The 25,224-nt window shown below is 36.9% G+C and overlaps 1 protein-coding gene across 1 annotated transcript; it reads left to right on the top strand.

Moving 5' to 3' along the window:
* Positions 1-2,291: 2,291 nt before the first annotated feature.
* Positions 2,292-25,111, top strand: trpa1b (transient receptor potential cation channel, subfamily A, member 1b). Its single transcript, XM_028004511.1, has 29 exons — positions 2,292-2,399; positions 4,751-4,878; positions 5,150-5,247; positions 6,878-7,040; positions 7,244-7,419; positions 8,363-8,470; positions 8,591-8,699; positions 9,151-9,296; positions 9,945-10,081; positions 10,934-10,982; positions 12,266-12,365; positions 12,463-12,563; positions 13,124-13,299; positions 14,717-14,881; positions 15,039-15,153; positions 15,323-15,489; positions 15,605-15,695; positions 15,872-15,931; positions 16,020-16,109; positions 16,822-16,892; positions 17,013-17,169; positions 17,255-17,344; positions 17,545-17,714; positions 17,804-17,933; positions 18,040-18,222; positions 22,882-22,950; positions 23,342-23,443; positions 23,521-23,639; positions 24,311-25,111. The coding sequence occupies exons 3-29, from the start codon at positions 5,152-5,154 to the stop codon at positions 24,522-24,524; spliced, it is 3,354 nt and encodes a 1,117-aa protein (XP_027860312.1). The 5' UTR covers positions 2,292-2,399; positions 4,751-4,878; positions 5,150-5,151; the 3' UTR covers positions 24,525-25,111.
* Positions 25,112-25,224: the final 113 nt, after the last annotated feature.

Raw genomic sequence — 25,224 nt, 5'->3', positions numbered from 1 at the left:
CTAAATATACCACCATACCTGGGGTATTCTTTCTAAGTAGCTTATTGTAGCTTGAATATTAACTTCATAGGTATATCCTCATTTGGAAGTCGCATTAGATAAAAGAGTGGGCCAAATGCAGAAGTATAAACATTACTTCACACACACACCATCAGTTTATCAGTTTTGAACCAAAATGTTAATGGAAGCTAGAACAAGCAAGCATTGCCATTTTTTTAAATCCTAATTAAGGGATAAGGTTCAGCTTTTTTACTTTGTACAGTGGGTCTCCTACCAGCTACCTTCCTTCGTACTTGATGATTTTTATAAAATCTAGTACTAGCTGCAAGGCAGCTCTTACACACAATTTGTACAGTCTGAGACAGAACTACTATCAGATACTTATTCTCATGGCAGAAATGCTTGTATAATCCTTAGTTAATGATATACCTTATCTGATAATCCTGTCTGATAAAGATTCCCTGAGCAATATTCCCTAATCCTCCACATCAACAAGGAGGACTTAGAGCTTGACTTTATTGTGTCATGTCAGGAGAAAAAAACAGCATCAGAACAGGCCTGAGCACAAACGTCCTGAAGAAAGAAAGAAATGCAAAAGGATATTGTAAGTCAAATAAACCAGCTCACATCCCTATTTAAAATGGTAGTTTTTTCTGGCGTGAAAATATAAAAATTTATTTTTTTTAAAATGTTCCCACATATACAAATGTTGTGAAATGTAATCTGCACAATTTAAGTAAAAAAGCAACAAAATGATGTGGGTAGGTGCTAATATATTAAAGCATTCGCTCTTCTTTAGTTCACAAATGACATCAATAATATTAAATCTGACTTGACTGAAAGTTCAGCTGTTCCTCTTGGATTTTCCTCTACATTTATATCGCTTAGCTAAAGCCATTGTTTACTGAAAGGTTTTATTGGATCACAAAAATTTCACTGTGGGAAATGTATGAAAAATACCATGCAGATATACCATGAGATAAAAACTATGAAAAGCAGTAACACCGCATAAACATGTTCCTCAGAAATGAGTGAAAAGACAAGATACAAACTGATCAGGAAAGCTGACAAGAAGCAGAGAGCAACACTACAGGACCTGGAGAAGTTTCTAACAAGGACTGGTTGCAACAATCTCTCTGTTTTCTCCATATATCAGAATTAAAGGCAATGGAAGCTAGGTAGAAATCTTTTCTTCAAACGAGACATCAAGGTGTGGCTAAATTAACCCAAAACCTTGTAGAAGTGTTGTGGTGTGATGAAACTACACTTAAAATTTGTGGTCACAATTTCCAAATCTTTGGTTGATACAAAAAACGCCATTCCTGAAAGAACATCTTGCTCACAGGGAAATATGGTGGCAACATCATGATCTTGGCATGATCATGATGTGGAACTGAACGTGGATAAATATATTTTAATGCAGCACAATCATTATAATTTCTGTCCATCTTAAACCATGTAATACTGACTCAATGAGAGGAAAATTAAAGTGGGCTGATCAGAGTCCATAACTGAATCTGACAGTATGTCTGCAGTGTCACCTGAAGAGGGCAGCAGACTAGAGACGCCATCTTCTGCAAGGCAAAATAGACATTAAAACGAGACAAGCAGTTACTAATGAAAAACGAATGCTGAACTTAAATCAAATGGTGCTTCAACAAAGTCTGAGTTTAACAGAGGGAACACTTACACTTTCTTCCCTTGCTATAAATCTATTGGTGTCTTAGTTGTTTCTTCTTCTCTCTTTTTTAACCATAAGTGACATATTATTTATAGCAAATCTAATTTATAAGAGCTAAGACGTCTCTCTTGTCTAATCAGATCTCTCTTGTAAATGAGATCTTGGATCTTAATCAGAAAACCTGTGTTAATAAATAAATAAAAAAGAATATGACGTTTGTTTAATTTTCTGGATCACAATAATATGGCGTTTAGGTGTGTGCCACAAATATACAAGAAAAAAAAGAGCTTTCTCTTTAATTTATTAAAAATGTTAATACAGTCGTTGAAATTTGAATCATAGTGAAATTTGTCTTTTACTTAATAGATTCTATCCAGTTTACACGAAACTTCTTGAAGTCATTTAGTTAAATACTGGAAACTCGTGATTAAGCCAGTATCCAGTTTTCAGGAAGCTTCAGTAAAAGAAATGACAAAAACATAAAATGTATCACATTTAGTGTCTTACAGCATTGCTGCCAGTCAACTGCCCTATCAGGTTACCTCTCCACAGATATAAGAACGTCATGTGAGTGATTTGGTCACACGGGGGCAGAATATTGCCTGCATTAGTCGAGACACATGGAAATGGTTTGCTTCCCACAGTATTTAAAGCCTTTTTGTGGTGGTGAAGAGAGCATCCAGATTGACAAGACCAGCAGCAGCATCTCACATGTGCAGTAAGTGCCTCCTGTCTCAATGGATATCTTTCATTTTGTACTGAATGTATTTGATTAGAATGTAGTTCTACTGATATTTAAGATATTTTGCTTTTATTTAGAAAAAAATAGATTATACGGGCGTCATCTATATTTTCTTAGCAATTTGATTAATAATGTGCTATAGTTATAAATTATGTCTAACAAGTGTGGAATCTGAGTACAGAAAAGTTTCTCTCATTTCTTTATTAAGGATTATAATATTTTTTTTATTCCTTTATGGCTGATATTTTTAAATCATTTAGATAATTTGGACTGAGATGATTAGATGTTATGATTGTCTGATAACATATCTATTCTTTTATGCCTTGTAATGTCATTCTACATTTGACACTCTACTATTGGTCAGTTATTAATCTATTTAATACTCCTAGTTGTTGCTTTAGAGTAGCAAATGTATTATTATTTATATTTCATTTGTAATTAATTCTTACATATTTATTAAAATAAAAAAGGTCTAAATAGAAAATGGCAAATGAATATGTAAAGAAAAGAAGGAAGAAAAAAAACTGAAAATAATAATAAATTGTTTAAGGAAATCTTAAAAGTAGTTTTATCCCAATGCATATGGATCAGCAAACTTATCTTTGTAAGTCTATTAGATCCTAATGACATAAAATGAGACTTTACAGGGAAATCTTTGTTTTAGTGAAGCAGCCACATCCCCAATTTGTTTTCTTGTTTTGCTTTAGAAATTGCTGTGGAATAAAATAATTATTCACAGTGTGTTTACTTTGTCAAATAGTTTATTAAACCATTTACAGGATTATTATTACTTATAGGTGTTTGTTTTCTGCTAAGGCTGTCTTCATCACTTGCAGACAGAAACTGCAGCTCTTTACAGGAAACTGTTGAAACAGGAAAAAGGCCAAACCGCAGGCATTATTGCTCATTTTTAAGGTCTTCAAAGATTCTTGCTGCCTGATAACAGACAAGAATAAATAATTATCACACTTTCACAGGAAAACGGCCCCCATCTTTCCTGTACTTGTTGCTAGAACATCATGAGCAGGCAAACAGGAAAGAGGTTGTAGCTGTTCTTAATTATAGATCCACCTTGTGAGCTGTCTGAGTTTATTCCATTATATCTTTGTGTTAATTTGTGTTAGTTACATGTGTTAATTTTGTAAACCTCCTTGGGTATGTGTTAACACCCTCTGATATGTTCCTTTGATTTCTGAGGGGTGTATATGGATCAGGAATCACGATGTCTAGTTCGGAGTTTGTATGACAGTTTAACTGAATGCAATCTCTCCGCCTCAGCTAAGGTGTTTTATGTTTCAATAAAAAACTGTGTTTGTTCTTTCATTTGTATCCTTGTCTCACAGTTTTTCCCACTTATCATTGCTCAACCAGTACCCATTAGTGCACTTCCTGGACGCTTGGCTCCTTCAAGCAAATGTGTGACCGGATCAGTTGCCTGAACCCAATGACACACATTTACCACAGCTGCTGGGAAATGATGGGCATGATCACATTTTCTGGTCTCTTTATCAAATTAACAATATTAGAGAAAATCCCATTGCACAGACGGTTTTGGTGATTATTATAGAGTTGCCTGTGCTGCAGAGGATGTGCTAGAAAACATAGTTTGATCGGAGAATCAGGTAGAGTTGTTGTAATGCTTAAGTACAATGTTAAACCACATATAGTACAATGCTAAAATAGTTCTAAAATCACTGTTTAGGATGTTCTGACAATAAATAAGCAAATAGGTTACATCTACAAGGTGAAAATAACAAAGGAAACCATTTTAATAGACATTATCATTTCTGTTAATGCATAAACAGCACTTTTACTTTGAGTGTTTCTCATCGTTGGACCAGAACAACATTTTATTAGAATGCAGAGACTCCCAAAGAGAAGTGATTAAAACTGATGGCTTTGGTGACCACAGCTCGCTGAGCCTATAGTTAACCATCAAACTTTAATCAAAACTGACTCATTCTGTCAACCTTAATAGAAAAGTCCTTGTTAGAGTCAATGTTCAGGCCCATTGGTCCATGTTAGATTGCCTAAATGTTTGCTGTGAACTGTCACTGACTGTGCAGAAATGTGGTTTTAAATCAGCTGGGCAGCAGAAACAAAACATTTACACAATCTAACTTTTCAGCCAGACGAAGAAGAAACTCTAGCAGCCATGTTATCACATGAAACAGCAGCAGTTTCTGAAAACAAAGCTTCTGCAATATCTTAAGAGGATTCTTGCGAAATTTTACATAGTGAAAAGTAATTTATGATTTGACCTTTGGATGTGACTGATGGACTTTATGAAACACATTATAAGGTTTCTTTCAATCTTGCTCACCCAGGATCACCCTGTAGGCCACCTGGGACGGATCCAAACACACTACAAACAAGCTGTGAAGGACATTGTTGTTTTCTACAACTGAAAGGCTTCAGCCTCCAAAATACTCAGTGGATCTGAATGCCTTTCTAGGTAAAGACAAAGTCATATGCTTTCCCCTTTTGGCAACATAAGTGGTTGGCTAAATACAGGCTCTGAATGCCCCGTCAAAGACAAAATCTTTGTTCGTAGCCATGTTTAGCAAGGTTTTTGCATTTGGTCATAATACTTCACCGAGAGACTATATTGACTTGGTTTTCTGTTTCATGCATTCTCGATGTTTGACTGTTATAAATATGCAAATGTTGTAAGTATAAAGATGTCATTGCTCTCTCCATTGACAATACACGTGTCCTCCACTAAGTGATGAACTTCAGCAGAGATGTGGCACGCCAGACCAGTTGTTATACGTATGTCATAGAGGATGAAGATTCAGCCCTGGCAAGTCTAAATGCAGTTGAGGTGAGGATCGTTTTTTTCGAAAAACTCTAAACTCCTGTATTCTACATTGAAACATGAGTCGCAATAAAGGCATCAGACTTTACTTACATTTTTGCTACACAGACTCAAGACTAGACTCACACTAAAGGTCTAAGACTCTATTCTGATGCTCATAATTACTGACAAAGTAGATGTTTCTCAAACCTACATTGTGATTTACTTGATAAACATAAAAATGATGGTAAACATCTTTATACATAAATCTATCAACAATGTAATGAATGTCAATGCTTGGTTACAAGACTTAAAGAGATATAAAGCCTTCTCTCTTCTCATTCATCACATTTTTTTGTTATTACATGTATCCACAATTGTTACATCTTAGCATATCATTCATCTTCATTTATTAATTCAAAAATATAAGCTAATCATATTTTATGATTTATTTACTACAAAAATAAGTTGTTAAAATAAAGCCTTGTCCTTTTGCTATTCCCTAACACTTATTTCTCTTTATTTTCCCTCAGTGCACAGATTATAAATCTGTCATGTTTTTTTTCCAATTGGCAACAATCTTCTCTAACACAGAGAACTGAGCAAACAAATGGTTTGATGTCTCTGCCGTAAAAAGCCCTAGTTGCGTGCCTCGTCCTGTTGATTCTCGGTTTTTATTTAGATTGCTGTGATTATTAAATGTGGACTTAAATAATTAATTAGTTAGTTAATTATTTTTTTTCAGCTTGGGCAAAAAGTTATTTCTTATTTGTGGTGTTTTTGATGTATTTTGTGAGTGTTTCACTTCTTAAATCCATTAAAGCACAAAATTGTGGGTCTTCATGAAAGCTCTCATTTGTGCAATTAGAACCGACTGAAAATACTGGAAATGAGAACTGCAAACCAGTATTGCCATTTCTTGAAACGCTAATACTTTGGTTGCAGATGATGCCCAATTAATATTTTTTGTCCTTTTAATTATTTATTTGAAGCATTGTTTTGCAAAAGTAGATTCATAGTTTATCAATCGACAACTATGCAGGATTTCTTTCTATTCCATGCAGGGCCACAAATATGCATGCTGGCTCAAGTAAAAGTTGTGCAGACTTTTTTACAGTCATCACCAAGCTTGTGACTAGCTTACTCATTATGCTCATTATGCTTGCCTCATAATGACAACAGAAATATCAAAAGTCCATACACTGTGCAAAACCATGATGAGTTTAAAATACTTCCATCCATAACTATAATACTGGCATAACACACCACAGGTACTTCCATTTTTTTCTGTTTAAATTACAAAGAAACCTTGAGGTTTTTGTTGAAGACACTAGCCATTTTCTCTTGTTGGATCAAGCAATCAATTTCAACTAATTTATTGCTTTGTTTACATTGCAAACCCTAAGGGAGCAAAGCATTGAAGTTGCTAAATTTCCCAAGAAAACAAGCAATGAATGGGAGAGAATGTTTTCAAAGACAAAGCTTCTTTTCTCTATCAATACCTACGTATTTAGCTCAGATTGCACCAAAAAGCCAGCTTTTAGAGATCAAAGCCTATGGCTAATCATGAAAAAAGCACTCGATACACAAACTACGTGCCCCAGTGTGGATCAGTGTCATGATCATGCTATATATTGCAATCAATATTTCTGTGCAGTTGGCAGAGAAGGGGGACCTGACTCTTCTGGAGAACCTGGTGAGGAAGAGCCCAGAGGTCCTCAGTGAGAAAGATGAATGTGGAGCTAGTCCCCTCCATCATGCTGCTGCAGGGGGCCACGTCTCCCTCATTCAATTTATTACCTCTGTCATAGATCCACAAGGTAAGCATGATTCAGTTGTATAGTGCGCTGCTGCCTGCTCAATAGGAATTATCATAATCCTGTCTTTGGGTGCTTTAAGTAAATGGGTTTTTTGGGGGGGGGGTTTCTACTGTTGGTAATATGGGGCATAATAAAGAGATCAGGATTTATAAACATTTGCATGAATGTTTGTGTTTTCACTTGTGTTTGCGTGTCATGCACAGAACTGAACAGCTGTGATGACCAGGGCAATGTCCCTCTGCACTGGGCCGTGGAGAGGAACAAAGCAGAGAGCTGCAGGGCCCTTATGGACCTGGGAGCCAACCCCAACATCCTCAACAATGCTCTCCTGTCCCCCCTGCACCTGGCGGTCAGCCTCGGACACAACAGCCTGCTGGGGGTGAGAAGGCTGAGAGTGCACAGTTAATGTTACCGTTTAATTTTTTGTTGTTTTACATTCTTGACATTTCTTACTTTACAGCTCACACATATTTTATTTTTAGTGATTGTGAAATCAAAACCCCTGTTTTTAACTTTATTTCAATTTTATTTCAATTTATACATCATTATTTTAATTCATATGTCACCCTTCAGCTATTCAACAAGTGTTAGAATCTTTTTTTTTTTTACAACCAAATTGCATACACCATTGCAATGAGGGGTATAGTGGTAGAATAAGGGCTTTAAATTGTAAACAAGTGATCTCACTTACTGATTAGTAGAGCCTAGAAAACTGCTGGTTTTACACTTTAGAATTTTATTTAGGTGCTATTTGAGTAGTAGATGCTCTAAAATAAACGTGAGCCATATTTTTAAGATTTTTATTTCAATTTTTTTTTATTATAAAAAATAAGTTTTGTACTTTCTACTTACTGTCTAATTACGCATAAGTATTTTCTACATATACATTGCTTTGTGTTGGTCTACCACATAATATCGCAGTAAAACTAATCAAGGTCTATGGTTAAAATGTGATGGACTGTGAAGAAATTTAAGAAGTATGAGTACTTGCATGATGCATCATATCACCAAATTGCAATCAACTTTCTTGGGTCCTAAACGTAGCAATGTAACATTTGACTGATTTTAAGTCAAAATAAAAGAGTACATTTATTAACATATATCACATTTTCTCATACATTTTAAAAAGACTAGCTACGTTTTTCTATCTATATATTCCAATAAGAAATATGCAGGTGTTGGTCAATGCAGTCTTTGGCTCTTCTCCATAACCTGACACAGCATAGTGCAGAATGAAGGACGTAGGTATTAGTGGTAGGACACAAAATAATATCAAAGATTGCATGACGCTCTGTTTTTTTTTTAAATCCCTGCTCTTTTAGGTGCTTTTGTCCTACAGTGTGACAGACTGCAACCTACAAGGAGACCTTGATAACACCCCACTAATACTGGCCTGCTCTCTCAACAACTGTGAAGCTTTGAGCATACTGGTATGTTCCGTTTTCCATTAACCACCAGTATAGCATGTCAACAGAACTGTGCCTTACTGGAACACCAGGACAGATTTGTCTCCAACAAAACATGGTCTTTTTTTGTCCTTCTTTATAAAGCTAAAGCACGGGGCCATGCTCTGCACCCAGAACAAGCTAGGCCATTTTGCCATGCATGCTGCTGCCTTCGCGGGAGCAAAGAAAGCCATGGAAGTCATTCTGAAGGCTGGTACGAGAATTAAATAACATATGTCGACAAAATCCAGAAGTGCTGACAGTAATGAATGTTTCTTGCAAGGCCAAATGGCAAATTAGGTTGATAGATAACAAGAGTTCACCTTGCCACAAGAGCCTCCAGAGACATTTTCAGGAAAAATGCTTTGTATATTCAGTCCCTCAGTGACTCAGAGAGATTGTTTACCAAATGTGAGTTTGTTGGAGGAAGCTTACTTCCAGTACAAAATATTTATGAGCTTTCCAATAGTTTTTGTATTACAGTTTTGGATGGTTTGGATTATAACAGACAATTCATTTGGATGAACAAAATTACTCACATAAAAACAAAACATAAAAACAAAACAAAGTCAAAAAACAGACAAGCTGAATGGGAATTGCCAGTATGTTTGCAGTATACCCTCAACACTCAGTACAAAGCAACTCTTGATTTAATTCGTTGACAGGAGAAGAGCATGGCCACAATGCAGTGTCCCACATCAACTACCTAGACAAGTCCAGGAGCAGCCCTCTCCATCTGGCTGTGCGTGGAGGGAATTTCGATGCCATCCGTCTCTGCATTGCCACTGGGGCCAAAATAGACCAGCAACAGGTATGTGACCAACAGATAGTTTTGAAATGTCAAGAATGGTCTGCATAAAGTTAGACTTTCCATAAGTGTGTAAACCATCAATCAAAACACAGATGTTCATTTGCTTGTCACCACAGTTTTTCATATATTCAAGGATGATATTTTCATAAACACATCACAAATGGTCCAATTCGTCTTCCGTCTGTCAATTGCATGCTTTGTTAGATTTGCATTTGTTTTGCTTAGTTTTTTAATCTACAGCCAATTTGCCTACACCTGTACATTATTTTACTGGCAATTATGCTAGGACAAGTCAGTCTCATCCCTCTCATCCGGGAGTGCTTGTTATGTCTAGTTCAGGTTTAGTGCCCAGAGCCATGGCAGGGATAGAGGGTATAGTAATAGCTTCAGTTGGCTAAATTGATACAAATTACCTCCACTTACACTATGGAGCTGAGTTGGGCAATCACCAACCCCTCTTCTGTCAGTCCTCGTTATCTCATGAAAGGCTTGCACTAATGTCAGCCAGTATGTATAGGCCATACATTAGGGAGGTATAAAGTATGTGCAGGAAATGTTTATTTGACTTCTTATTCCTGCAGATACGTGTTACATTAAAGCATTGTTCATTCCTAATTCTGTGTTCAGTAATGCAGTGATATTTTTTAGAATGATCGCTGCACGCCTCTTCATTTGGCCTGCACTCAGGGTGCTATAGAGGTAGTGAAACTGATGCTGTCCACTGTGGACCAAGTGGAAGATGTTATCAACCTGACTGATGGGGCTTGCCAGACCCCTCTGCATAGGTGGGTGTTCTCCTGTCATCCCAGCCAGAATTAATGTCAACAGTTCGCCTTCACTGTGCTCTCTTCAGATGCTTGATCTATTTCACCAGAGTGTTATTTGTTAATTAGACTTGAGGAAAAAGTCAATGACATTGAACACGTGGGCTGCTTACAGTAGTGGAAAATAGATCATAAACCACCTTTAAGTTTGTTATTATTTGTGTTGCAATGTATTCAGTTTTTATTTTTTTTAAATAACATTTGGCTTCATCTCTGTTGAATAAGATCTATTACAACCTGATGAAGACCAGGTCCTTTAGATTTTAAAACTAAGAATGTAATTATATTCAACCATATTATCTATCTATCTATCTATCTATCTATCTATCTATCTATCTATCTATCTATCTATCTATCTATCTATCTATCTATCTATCTATCTATCTATCTATCTATTGTATGTATGTCAAAGGTCTTCATTGTAGGTTTGATGTCTAATCTGCAAACCTACTGCAACAGCTATGTTCCCTGCTGTCCTCAGATTCAGGGTTTATAGAAATGGGGATTAACAAGTATTTTTCCATCAGTCACACAGTTGTTAAAGAAAAATAAAGAATCATCTACTTTAGCCACTGCACATGCAGAATCCAACCAAACTGCAAGGAATTTGTGATTGATGTGCATCAACTGAGAGAACAACTGCAATCCAAGAGATAAAAGGCGAAATGACAAAGGAAAATCTAGTTATGTCACACTCTGACGAAACACAATTAGAGTTAGATCAGTCTTATTCAACACTTGACACCATGACTAAGGTTGCCAGCTCTTGCAGCTGTGTTTGTTGGTTTACAGCAACTGTGTTTGCTTTTCCAGGGCTACAATATTTGACCATGCGGAGCTGGCGGAGCACCTAATTTCTTTGGTAAATAAAGCACTACACAACAGTTATGAACACATTTAGCCTCAGATGAGAAATCATGTGATTAACCTATCTTCTCTTTGCAAGCTGTTGCTGCACTTTGACTTTTAATTTGGTGTCACTGCTCAGAACAGTCCAGCCAAATTACAAATGAATTTTTTAATCAATTTAATCATTTACTTTGTGTGCTTCCCCATGTTTGTTATTGAGCAATTAGGTTCACTCTACAGGGCTGAGTTCAAGGCGCTGCTGAGCAATACTTGTCCACCATCTGTTGCACATATACACTCTTTTATTAGAAGTTAATTGCTAGGAGAGAGGAAACACCTGAGTTTATTAATGTAAGCTCATTTTGTCGTAAAACAAAGGGACAGGATATCAACCTGAGCTCATTTAGGTCTAAAAATATACATTTCTGAGATGTAGCCAATATGAGGCAAGGTCAATCTCTCCTTGGTAGCTCAGATTTTGTACTTTAAGAAGTGCAAAATCATTGGATAAAATTGACACCCATAATAGTGAAGTGATTGTTTACCATATTTTAAAACTAACATCACACTGAATACACCATTTCCCCTATGAAACACAACGGTGGCAGCATCGTCCAAGGTGCACTGCCTCCTAATGTGTGTGTGACTTGAAATACCTTATTCTCTTGCAAATTTTTATGATTTATTGTTATTTGTGCAATATCAGCTTTTCTGTTCTATTTTTTTGAACAATATGTTTAAGGTAGTCTGGAAGCAAGAGTAATCCAGCAGTTTTTGAACTACAACTCCATTTATATCTTTAAGCCAAACCTCTTTTATGTGATCAGCTGACCTCTCCACACTGTGTCTAAATATGCTGTTGATGTCCCTTCACACTACAGCAACGGGAAGGATTCCAGCAAATAAAGCTGCATGTTTTAGGAAAAATGCAAGCCTGCCTCGAGATATAGAGAAAACATTGCACTGTAGGAGTTAATTTGTTTGTAATCTAATCCTTCCCCTTGTGTTACTATGAAGCAAAAGATTTTTGGAAAGAGAGGGCCTGCGAAATGCAACTTTACCCTTGTGCATATGGGGCAGAGTAAACATTTCTAGAACTCATTCAAGTGAGCTCTAGAAATGGATACAGTTACAAATGATTCATCTTTAAAAGGCAGAAGAGTTATAACTATAACGTTGTTTGATTTTATACATACTGTATTCATTCATATCCATGTTTCTTTTGGAAGGTCTTCAAAATTAATTGCAGTGAAAATGAGTTAGAAATGTTAATTCTTTTGTGTTCTCACTTCCTAGGGTTCTGACCTGAACAACACTGACTGTAAAGGAAACACTCCTTTGTTGTTGGCAACCAGCTGTGGAGCATGGAAAACTGTAGCTCTGCTGCTGTCCAAAGGTGAAATAAAATGCTGCTCACATCTACCAGAAGCACTTAAGATTTCCAACAATGTTGACTTGGAATAGGTTTTAAGTTTATGCTCATATCCTTTAAGGGGCCAATGTGAACTTGAAAGACAAACGTGGCTGTAACTTTCTTCACCTGGCCATCCTGCAGCCTAAGGGTCTGAAAAACCTCCCAGAAGAAGTGCTACAGGTATGCAAAAAAAAAAAAATCACAGTGTAGGAAGACATCAACATATTGGAATGTAATTATGGCACTGTCTTTAATCAATTTGTTTTGAGAGCTAAAGAAAAAGAGTATTTCTAATGTAAATTTCATTGAATGAACAATATCTTTACAGATTTCACAATGAACATTTATTACAATATGAAAGTGGAATTGATAATAATGGAAGAGGTTAAATGCATCTGATCTCAAACAAATGTACTCACAAATGATAATATCTCTCAGCCTTCCTTGAAAAGCTTACTCTGAATTTCAAGAAAGGATGGATGGATGTTTACTGTGTTTACCTTTTAGAATTTCAGTAGGTATTGTGGCAAAATTTGTAAAAAAGAAAATGCCCCAAATCATGGAAAAGCTGAAAATTCAAATTCAGTAAATAGTCTGAAATGTTATTTCAGCATTTCAGACTATGCTGAAATAACATTTCAGGGTTGTGGAGAGGTAGTCTCATTACCATTACCAACATACTTTTTGAATAGGACTTGAGTGTTATTAGTCCAACATGTCTATAATGTCTCTCACTTTAGCATAACAGCGTGAAAGCTTTGTTGAACTGCGAAGATAACGAGGGCTGCACGCCACTGCACTATGCCTGCAGACTGGGCATCCATGACTCAGTGAAGAACATGCTGGGCCTCTCAGGGCAAGTTGGCCTTGCATGCAAGTCCAAAGACAAGAAGTCTGCCCTTCACTTTGCTGCACAGTAAGAAAAACACTGACTTAACTGGAGCTTCATTCAAAATTGGTTAGTTTTTTGAAAAAAAAAAAAAAAAAAAACTAACCCACTTTGGTTAGGCAACAGGAAACTCCTGTTCCCTTGAGTTTCTAGAGAAGTCAATAGTGGCTCAGACCTTTACAATTGTGAATCCAATCCATCATATATTATGAGAGTGATTGTGTTATTCCTTTAATTTAGAAAAAACAGGTGTGAAAAGTTATCTGCTATTTGTTCTTTGAATATTGAAGATCCATCTAACTATGACTTTAAGTGATAAATGGTGGAACAAAGAAAACTGTACTTATAGTGATAAAACAGAGATTTTTACTAGGGCTCTACAATTAAACAAAAGGTAGACAGGTAATAAATTAATGTTTCAAGTTTCAACTCAACTAAAAATGTCACCAGATGTTTTAATCCAGTGAGTTGTTTTTTTTTAAATCATAACCTTTTTGTAAAGATTAATTGCAGCAACACACGATGATTCTTCACGAAGCTGAAGGTGCTGTCACAAGAACAGAATTCAATTACCTAGAAATGCGAATAAATGCAATAAATGTTGTGAATGAATGAACATGAGGCATTTATTCGCATTGATTTTTCAATCACTCACACCTACTTAATTAGAACTCAGGCAAAAGAAAACGACGTTATGATGTCATCCTATAAATCTTTGTGAAATCCCATTTTTAAACCCTGCTCAATTTATTGTGCTGATGCAAAGTCCTGCTCACCTTCTTAAAAATTTCAGAAGCAAAGAAGAATATTTATTAACAACACAGTAGCGCAATTTTCAGAGCTTTAAGGATGGTTGGCTCCAACTTTCACTGTAGGATTTTCACTATTGGTTGAAGTCTTGTTTGAAAAATGTCAGGGTGCTTTGGGGGATAATTAAAATCATATCCATATGATCGTGTTAGGTACACCATGTTTAAACTTTTTTTTTACTTGACACCAATGCTACACCAATGGATAGAAATTGGGTGCAGTTTTAGTCAGCTTAAATCATTCAACTTCCTTTTTTTGCATTTTTATTAAGAGTGTGTGGCACTTTGATACCTTCTGTCTAAGATGTAAAACGTATAGATGGGACATTCAGTTAGGGCTATTTTGGTTTTAAAAGGTGTATGTACTCAACTGTGAAGGTAGTTACATAGTGAAGTTTGAAAACAAAAATGCTGATTTTTGGAACACATTCCTTAAGCAAATAATTCTTTGTAAATTTTAATCCAAGCTAAAATATTTTGATGATGTTCCTAAATCAGCATGAGCTTTGTTCAAATCAGATGTTTTACTCTCCATTGTGCTTTACGTCATAATGTCAGACAGTCACTATACATGTTACAGCATATTAGTGTTTCTGCAGCACAATGCCTCTCTTCCTTCTCCTCATTTCTTTAAGATATGGGCGCATCAACACCTGCCACAGGTTGCTGGAGTCCATCACAGACTCTCGTCTGCTAAACGAAGGTGATGAGCGAGGCCTGACTCCGCTCCACTTGGCTTCGAAGGCTGGGCACACCAAGGTGGTTCAGTTGTTGCTGCGCAAAGGAGCTCTCTTTCACAGGTAGACCCAAATGCTGGATCGTGGCATTTACAGACAGCATGCATAGCATTTGCAAAACTAAAAACATGCGATGTTATTGATCTTGATATTTTAAGCCAAGACAATATGTTAGCAAGTAAATTTATGGCACACAAACCTGTGAACATTTGTTTCTCAGTGATTACAAAGGCTGGAGTTGTCTACACCATGCTGCCTCTGAAGGATACACACAAACTATGGATATACTGCTCTCTGCAAATCCCAAGTTATTGGATAAAACTGATGAGGATGGGGTATAAATTATGATTTCTGTGTAGAATGAACTTAAATTTTTACATAAACGAGTGTTTTGTTTTATTTTTAGAAAGAAATCTGCCTTTTCTTTGATAACAATTTTACCAGGCTGTACAGTCAGCTCTGTTATCAAGCATGTAATTGTTTGTTGTCACATTGACATGCCAGAACACTGCACTCCATATCGCTGCGAGATCTGGACATGTGGCTGCAGTCAGAATGATGCTGGTCAGAGGGGCTGAGATTGTTTTGAACAAGAATGACACTTCCTTTCTTCACGAAGCGCTGCAGAACGGGAGAAAAGAAGTGGCCAATGCTGTAATTGACAGTGAAAGGCAAGTTATCAAAAATTTTAAAAAAGGCTTGATCTTAAAGAAATAGGTAGTGTTGTTCAAATTCTTGATCTTATGTTCTAAATATAGAAACTCAACTAAGCTTTTACTCTTGCAGGATTGAGGAGGCTTTGCCACTGTTTGCTCCCGGTTCCACCCAACGATGCCCCATTCTTGACATGATTGAATTTCTGCCAGAGTGCTACAAGGTTTTGAAAAAAAAAAAAAAAAAAAACTTTTATCATGAATCTTTGTACCCATTCATCATACATAATTTCTGATTCATCATACATAATTTCTGTATACCATTTTCTGTTACGTAACTTGTTGTGACTAAGATTGGAGATCAGATTTAAAGTTCTCTCACTGTGACTCATTCCTACAGCATCTGCTTGACCGCTGCATGAGGGAGTCTGATGATGATCACAACAGCCCTGAATACCATGTAATTTATCTGCAACGTGCACTATGAATACATCAGCCAGAACATCATTATTGAAAAAGTTTAAAAAAGTTTTCTGTATGTGGTGTAGATTGAATATGATTTCAGATGGCTGCAGGCTCCCATTTCACAGACGTTGAGTGAGCAGGGCTATGCTCCTAAGCCACTAGCCGCAGTCAATGTAAGTTTCCTCATCTCAAGTCTAACTTTGATGTGGTCAAACGCAGGTGCTTCACATGTTTACCCACTCACTCCTCAAAGCACACCTGATCACGATTTCTGATTCTCTATCTTAGTAGATTTGCTGTGGGCTTTTGAGGCCACTCAAAGATTACAGAAAAAGCTTGGGCATGAATTTTATATTAATTTGGGGGGTCTTAGTGATCTATTTGAAATCATTACTTATGCAGTTAAAATTATGATACAATTTTAAACTCCAAACAGTTTTAAAACCAATAATTGCGTTTGAATGTGTTTTGGATTTAGCAGATAGTCAATACCAAAAAGTTGAGTCTAACCTTTTCATTTTTTTGAGTATTGGTCATTCTGTTGAGTGCTGTCAAATATTTTCTGGCAAACGGAAACTATTTCAATCATGATCACTGAAAAGATGTTATTTAGCTACATTTGTGTCAAGTTGTCCTCAAGAAACATTAGCAACCGTTCATAAGCAATTTGGCTAAATATGTGTGGACTGCTAAATATCTAGACTATTGTAAAACTTCCGGACCTGGTTCTTGGTCTTAAAAATCTTTTATATCGCATGTTATATCATCATTTTGCTGCTGAAGAAGAATGGTTAAATAAATGTAACCTGACCACAGATGTACTTACTGAGAATAGCAATTTACATCTTTTCTATGTTAAAAACCTTTTATTCACAATTTCTGCAGGCAATGGTGCAATATAACCGCATTGAGCTCCTCAACCACCCAGTCTGCAAAAAGTATCTGGGAATGAAATGGTGTGTATCAACAGTTTTACTCCCATAGGAGACTGAACTTTATTTCATTTCTCAAAATGTAAGTAGTGTTTTTGTCATATTTAATTTCAAAATGCTTTTTGTTTATTTTCCTCTCCACAGGGTTGCCTATGGGAGCAAAGCTCATGTGCTCAACATGTTTCTGTACCTGTTAGGGCTACTGCCCTTAACAAACCTAATAGTGACCCTTCGACCCTCTGTAAACACCACCGAGACAGGCGAACTCGACATCATCATGGTTCCCACTTCATTCACAGAGGTGGAATGCAGCATAAGCTAAGATATTCAAATAATAAATGTGTAATGACCTAACTCCACTTGTTTCAATCTTTTTTTTTTCCTAGCAAAGTATGTTCTTGTCATTCTGCATGGTGATGGTCTTGATCGCTAACATCTATTCTATTGGAAAAGAAGTGGTACAAATAACACAGCAGGTTGGAGTTACACTGTTATTCATATATCATTAAACTATTAAAGAAAATTATTCCATACATATATTTCTCTACTAACCCTAGCTAGTTTTGAGAGATGAATGTGAACTAAAATAGCAAAAATATCACCTTTACTGTTTGTTTTGCATGTTTCTAACACAAAAAAACTACTTTATTTGTCATAATCCATTGCTACCCCAAAGCGCTGGAGTTACTTCAAGGACGGTTCGAACCAGATTGACTGGATGTCGGCCATCTGCTCTCTTTTGTTCGTCATTCCCCTCATGGTCAACGCAGAAGGTTCTTGGCACTGGCAAGCAGGCGCAATAGCAGTTTTAAACTCCTGGATTGGGTTTCTCCTTTATCTCCAGAGGCATGTTGACTCCAACTGTTACATTGCATTTATTTTACCATCATGTCTTTCTAGCGTTGTTGAAGTTGTACAATTTTCCCACATTTTAGGTTTGAGGGTGTTGGCATTTATGTTGTGATGTTTGGGGAGATCATGAGGACATTGCTCCGTATTGTGATGCTGTTTGTGTATCTAATGTTGGCGTTCAGTTTGGCGTTCCACGCTCTGATGCTCAACCAGGTAAGTGAGAACACAAACACAAACTTAGCAAGTATATAGTATGTGACATGATTTTTTGGTTTGTTATGATCTACATATACACATTGTCACTTTGCTTTGTCAACAGAAAGAGTTTAACAGTGTGCCACTCTCTGTGATTCAAACCTTTGTGATGATGGTCGGAGAGTTGAACTACCAGAACAACTTCCTGGATGCTTATTTGAACAATGAGCTTCCATTTGGTTTCTTGACATATGCCATTTTCGTAAACTTTGTTCTGCTCATGCCAATCCTCTTGGTGAACCTGATGGTAAGCGTACTAGCATTTTTTATTATTTTTTTTTTATTATTGCAGTTGGGAAATGTTGGTTATTTCATATGCCCAAAATGTGCTTCAAAACATTAGTTATCAAACTGTTAGGATTTAAGATATAAAAATAGTGAATACAATTTGAATACATTCTAGATGATTTGCATTTTATTCTATATTTATTGGGGGGAATTTTATAGGTTTAACAGCTTTGAGACAACTAAATACATTGGTTAAATTGTAAACAGTTTTTAGTATGTGCATACTTAACTAAGCTAACTGGATCCCAACTTGTTATTACTAAATATTTATTTGAAGTAGCATAAAATATTATTGAAGTAATCAATCAATCAATCAATCAAATTTTATTTGTATAGCACATTTCAGCAGCAAGGCATTTCAAAGTGCTTTACATCATTACAAACACAGAATCACAATGCAATATAGAATCAATCATTAAGTCAAGTTACATCAATAAATTTGTAATTGATTACATTTCAAATACAATTCTAAACAAGTGGGTTTTTAGTTGAGATTTAAAAGAAGTCAATGTTTCAGCTGTTTTACAGTTTTCTGGAAGTTTGTTCCAAATTTGTGGTGCATAGATGCTGAAAGCTGCTTCTCCTCATTTGGTTCTGGTTCTGGGGATGCAGAGCAGACCAGAACCGGAAGACCTGAGAGGTCTGGAAGGTTGATACAATAAAAGCAGATCTTTAATGTATTGTGGTGCTAATCCGTTCAGTGATTTATAAACTAACAACAGTATTTTAAAGTCTATTCTTTGAGCTACAGAGAGCCAGTGGAGGGACTTTAAAACTGGTGTTATGTGCTCTATCTTCCTGGTTTTAGTGAGAACGCGAGCAGCAGCATTCTGGATCAGCTGCAGCTGTTTGATTTGTTGGACAGACCTGTGAAGACGCTATTGCAATAATCAATACGACTGAAGATGAATGCATGGATGAGTTTCTCTAGATCTGGCTGGGACATTAGTCCTTTAATCCTGGAAATGTTCTTCAGGTGATAGAAGGCCGACTTTGTAACTGTCTTTATGTGGCTCTGGAGGTTCAGGTCAGAGTCCATCACTACTCCCAGGTTTCGGGCCTGATCGCTGGTTTTCAGTTGTAATAACTGAAGCTGTGCATTGACTCTAGATCGTTCCTCTTTAGGTCCAAAAATAATAACTTCAGTTTTGTTTCTGTTCAGCTGGAGAAGGTTTTGGCACATCCACACATTTATCTGTTCTACGCATCTGTTCAGTGATTGGATGGGTTCTGAGTCACCTGGTGACATCGTAATGTAGAGCTGTGTGTCATCTGCATAGTTATGGTAGCTAATATTATTTCCTGTTATAACCTGAGCTAGTGGGAGCATATAAATATTGAATAAAAGGGGCCCTAGGATTGAACCTTGGGGTACCCCACATGTGACCTTTGACCTCTTTGATGAAAAGTTTTCAATTGAAACAAAGAAATCCCTGTTCTTTATGTAGGATTCAAACCAGTTAAGCACTGGACCGGAGAGTCCGACCCAACTCTCCAGTCGATTCAGTAATATGTCATGGTCAACAGTGTCAAAAGCTGCACTGAGGTCCAACAGAACCAGCACTGTGGTTCTGCCACAGTCCGTATTTATATGGATGTCATTGAACACTTTTACGAGGGCGGTCTCTGTGCTGTGGTGAGCACGAAAACCAGACTGGAAGGAGTCAAAGAGGTTGGTTATAGTTAGGAAGCTAGTTAATTGTTTACACACAGCTTTTTCAATAACTTTGCTGATGAATGGGAGGTTGGAGATCGGCCTGTAATTCTGCATTAGTGATTTGTCCAGATTGTTCTTTTTTATAAGTGGTTTGATTACTGCTGTTTTCAGAGCCTGGGGGAAAACGCCTGACGAGAGCAATGAGTTTACTATTTGGATCAGATCATTAACAATAACAGGCAGGACTTTCTTAAAGAAATGTGTGGGTAAAACATCCAGACAGCAGGAACTGGAGCTTAGTTGACCTGTAGGGTTTTATAATTAAGTAGTTGAAATTGGGTCATTTTTCCTGTATTTGTTTTGTTTGGACACAGCATTGGTACTGACTTTATAGTGGATGTACAGATTAATGCTCTGATTTTTTGAATTTTCTCTGAAAAGAAGCTGGAAAACTGGTTGCAGGCAGCAATACATTGGAATTCAGGCGGTAACGTCAGGAGGGTTTGTGATTCTGTCAACTGTTGCAAATAAAGCTCGAGCATTGTTAATGTTTTTGTTTATGACATCTGCAAAGAAAGCCTCTCTTGCATGTTTTAGCGTTAAATGATAGTTACGTAGTCTTTCTTTATATATGTCACAATGAACGTGGAGTTGAGTGTTACGCCATTTTCGTTCTGCCCTACGGCAGAGTTGTCTTGCAGATCTAACTGTTTGTGTATTTCTCCATGGAGATTTCTTTTTACCAGACACAACTTTCATTTTAATTGAGGCAATGGAATCAATGATATCTGAGACTTTAGACTGAAAATCATTTACCAACTTATCTACATCATTACAGCTTAAGGGTGAGGAAGAAGAGTAGATTTGATTAAAACTTTCTGCTGTGTTTTCTGTGAGAGAACGTTTTGTGATGGTTGCTGTTTGTCCAAGTGGGTTAAAAGATAAAGAACTTTTAAAGATAACAGCGAAGTGATCCGACAGGGTGACATCAGTTACAGAGACATTGGAAATATTCACACCCTTACTGATAACCAGGTCCAGTGTGTGTCCTTTAGTGTGTGTTGCTTGTTTGACATGTTGTGTTAGACCAAAAGTCTCTAAAATATTAGCAAGCTTTTTTGCCCCTCTGTCTTGGGGGTTGTCAACATAAATGTTGAAATCACCAACAATTATTAAACAATCATAATCAATACATATGAGAGATAGAAGTTCATTCAAGTCAGTAAAGAAATTTTCCACAAAAGTTGGAGTTTTGTATAGAGTTACAGTCAAAGTTCGTTTGCGGCCTTTAACCTCAATTCCAAGATACTCAAAAGAGGTGAAGTGACCCAAAGAGATTTTACTACAATTTATGGTATTCTTAAATATTGAAGCCACGCCTCCTCCTTTTTTGTGTTTTCTATTCTCACTGAAGAAATTGTAGTTAGGAGATGCAGATTCAATTAGTACGATCGATTCATTATTATCATTCAACCATGTTTCTGTCAGAAACATAACATCGATATTATGCTCAGTGATGAAATCATTAATTAATAGAGCTTTAGCACAGAGAGATCTTGTATTTAAAAGAGCTAGTTTAAGTGACTTGGAGGCCAAGAAATCTTCAGTCTGAGGTTTCAGAATGTTTTGAGGCTCGGGCTGGTCGCTCTGTCCTTGGGAGCGGGGTCGGTGGAACCGTTTTGGTTGCAGCTGCTTGTTTGTTTTTCTTTGGTGGAGCAGGTGTTGAGGTTGAAGGTGGGTTTCGGCTCAGAGCCGGCCACGCTGATTCGTCAAGGTGAGGGGTTCTCCCTGTCAGTCGCCTCATCGGATCTGCGGTGTGAGACTTTTGCTTCGGCTTGGCACCCAGAGCGTTCCAGGGTGAGCTGCTTGATGCGAGGCGTACAACCTCTCCATTGATTTGAGGAAGAGTTGTCTGATTTCCACAGTTAGCGTTGATTTCAAAGTTCACTTCCAGCTGTTTGATCTTCATTTCTATAGACTGAAGTCGTTGTATAATACTGCTAATGTCCTTGGGGTCGGCTGGAGGCATTTTGTCCTGGTTCAACTTGGAGATGAAGAAAAGTAAGGTAAAAATAAAAGTAAGAAAATCCCCCAGTCCTTAGGTTTGTAGTAATCCAGTTATGATGTTGAAAATGTGAATATTACTATAAAAACTGTCACTTTAAAAGTAGCTCAGGCAAAGTTATCAGTAAAGACGGGAGAGAGCAGGACAAGCTGTTCCTCCTTCAGCTGCCAGCTCTAAAATCTTACTATGTAAGAATAACATGTTTAAATTTAACTAGAATGGATATACATTTTTTTAGAAGTATAGCCTGGTAGCAAGTTTGACTTGTAGTGCTTCAGAAGCTGGTTAAAGCAAGGTAGAAAGCGTGAAAAATAAATTTTAACAAGGAGTATGGTGATTAAAATTTTCCTGATAATCATAGCTGAGGGACTGGTGGTTAAGAAGCTCAGTTTTCCTTCAGTATTTGCACGTACACTTAGACTTTTGTTCCAACACATGGACATTATGAAACACAATTCTTATGAGTTTCTAGCTTTAACTAAGTTGATATATTCATTCATATGGTAACCAATATACAGACATCAGCCATACTGATTTCTGCTACTCTAACAGACTTCTGACTTTAACAATAGTTAATGGTTTTAGAATTTAACCATAGCTGAAAATCTCTTGGGAAGTGAATATAGTTTATTGAAATTGCAATCATTTCATCATCTAACATTTGATGCCTTCCAAAAAAAATAAATAAAAATCTTGGTTTCTTGCATTAAGAGTAACATGAGCAGCTAAAAAGTTATCTGTTCAATATCAGTCTTTAGATTTTCTATTTAAGATGGATGGATGGATGGATGGATATTTTTTTCACACAAATAAGCAACAAAATAATTTGACATTGTTTACAATACATTATACATTTATACACTGTTTGATGATCCATTGATGACTCTGCCTTGCAGATTGGTTTAGCAGTCGGAGACATTGCTGAAGTTCAGAGAAATGCTTCCCTGAAACGAATAGCGATGCAGGTAAGTTTGGAGATGGTCTTCCTGACAATGTTTTATGTGCTGCAGCTTTTCCAACTTACTCTGATTTTGGACTGTCATGACAGTGCATTAAAGCCACCAGAATTGTAAATCAAGTGCACAGTTGATGTAACAACGTATTGTTATTGAGGCCTTTTTTAATAAGTTTGGGATCAAGTCCAAGTAACACTATAAGAAGCGGGAGATGATGAATTGTATGCTATCAATGCAAACTACAAAGTAAACTATTAATATCCTGCTCTAGCATGCCCAAAACAAACTCAGCAATGAGGCAATGCTATAAAACAATCAGTGTGGCAGATGTGTCTCAGAATGATTAACTACGTTTGTTTAGTTTTCTAATGTAGAGTTTATGTTTCCCCTCTGATCTAAGATTGATCTCCACACATCCCTCGAAGACAAGCTCCCTTACTGGTTTATGAAGCGAGTGGACAAACCCTCAGTCACTATCTACCCCAATCGCAAATGCTCCAAGGTATGTAGGCTCCATGCCTACATTTGTAATAAATCATGTAAGTTTCCCCTTTTGTAAATCTTCACTCTTTCTCACAGCACTTCCTAAAACAAATGATTTCTGGTGAGGACGAAAGAAGTGAAGTCTGGACTCGTCTGCAGTCCAAATCACAGAGCTGCACATTTGTAGAGAATGAGCTCAAAAGGCAGAAGACCAGGTAAGACACCTACAAGTAGCTGATCACAAGTAATCAATTTCTTTAATTGCCTAAAAGCTTAAAAGGATTACCTCGACTTGGGGATGTCAAAGAAAGCTTGAAATAATCATCATAAATACAGGACACAGTAATTCATTCCAACATACAGTATAGTACTGAAAGGTGGTAATTCTATGAGGCACAACAAACTTAATTTTTTATGTCTGAGCGTCCCCTAGTGGTGAATAATTGTAGCATTTGTTGTAAAAACGAACTCACAGTGCCTTGTGAAAGTATTCATATCCTTTGAGGTTTTCCACATTTTTCCTAATCTTTATTGTATTTTCATGGGGTTTTTTGTTTTTACAAAATCCCAAAGTAATGCATAGTTTTGGAGTTCAGGGAAAAATATGTCTGTGTTTTATTCTTTTATTCTGAAATGTATTGCATATATGCATGATCATTCTTTATATATCCTCCTTTCGCCACACCTACAAGTCTTTTTAGTTATGTCTACAAATCTTGCACTACTCAATACTGAAATTTTGCGACATTCTTATTCTCAAAATCAATCGATCTCAGTCAGATGGGATGGAGATATACATTTTTAAGCCTTGCCACACAGATCCTCACCCGGACAGTTGTTGCCATTGACAATTCTTTATTTTCATTTGCTTCGTTATTTTTGGCAGGATGAAAGAAATGTCAGGCATGTTGGAGAAGCAGCACTGCCTCCTAAAGCTCATCATCCAGAAGATGGAAATCTCCTCTGAGGCCGAGGAGTCCGATGGCCCTGTGACAGCCAAAGGCAGCATGTGGCCCAGCTTGGCTCATGGCAAAGCAAGAGGCCGCAGCACGTCACGCTGGGTGCCGCTGATTAAGGCCATCGAGGCCAAACACAAATAGGAGAGACCTACACAGCATGAACTTTTCTGATTTGCACAGTGAATTTCCACTAATACATGGGTGTAGTTGACATTTTAACATGTAAAACAATGTGTGTGGCTGTAATTGCTCATATCAAGATCAAATCCTAAATTACAATATTTGCTTTCTGAAAGATGGAAGGAAAGGAGGAAGGAAATATTGGATAAGTCAGGATGGAAATGAATGTAATCTTGTGTTGTTTATTGTTGCTTGTTTTTTTTTTTTTTGCAGTCGCTGTCTATGTAATGCTTTAATGCAGTGGTTCCCAAATCCGGTTCTCAAGCATCCCTGCCCTGCATGTTTAAGATGTTTCTCTGTTCTAGCACACCTGATTCAAATGACTGCATGACCTCTTGGCTGCCACTAATTGTTGCAGAAGTCTGTTAAATCAGCCACTGATTTAAGTCAGGTGTTCGGAAGTACGATTACACTTAAAACATGCAAGGCAGGGGTACTTGAGGAGCAGGTTTGGAAACCATTGCTTTATATGCCTTATCTACTCTCATAAAATATATTTCTTAATGTCTCTCACACTCCCTAATAAAGCATAACATTACCCTGTATAACATGACTGCAAGTTATTCTAAAAGTTTTCATCTAGCACATACGACACTGCATAAACAGTGAGAGGAATGAATAAATCAGACATCTGACTTTTGTTTTTTTGCCTTGAGTTCAG

The sequence above is a fragment of the Xiphophorus couchianus genome, chromosome 21, assembly GCF_001444195.1.
Source record: "Xiphophorus couchianus chromosome 21, X_couchianus-1.0, whole genome shotgun sequence".
Classification (NCBI taxonomy): domain Eukaryota; kingdom Metazoa; phylum Chordata; class Actinopteri; order Cyprinodontiformes; family Poeciliidae; genus Xiphophorus; species Xiphophorus couchianus.
The sequence above is the reverse complement of the archived record's forward strand: the minus strand, read 5'-3'. Positions and strand labels throughout refer to the sequence as shown.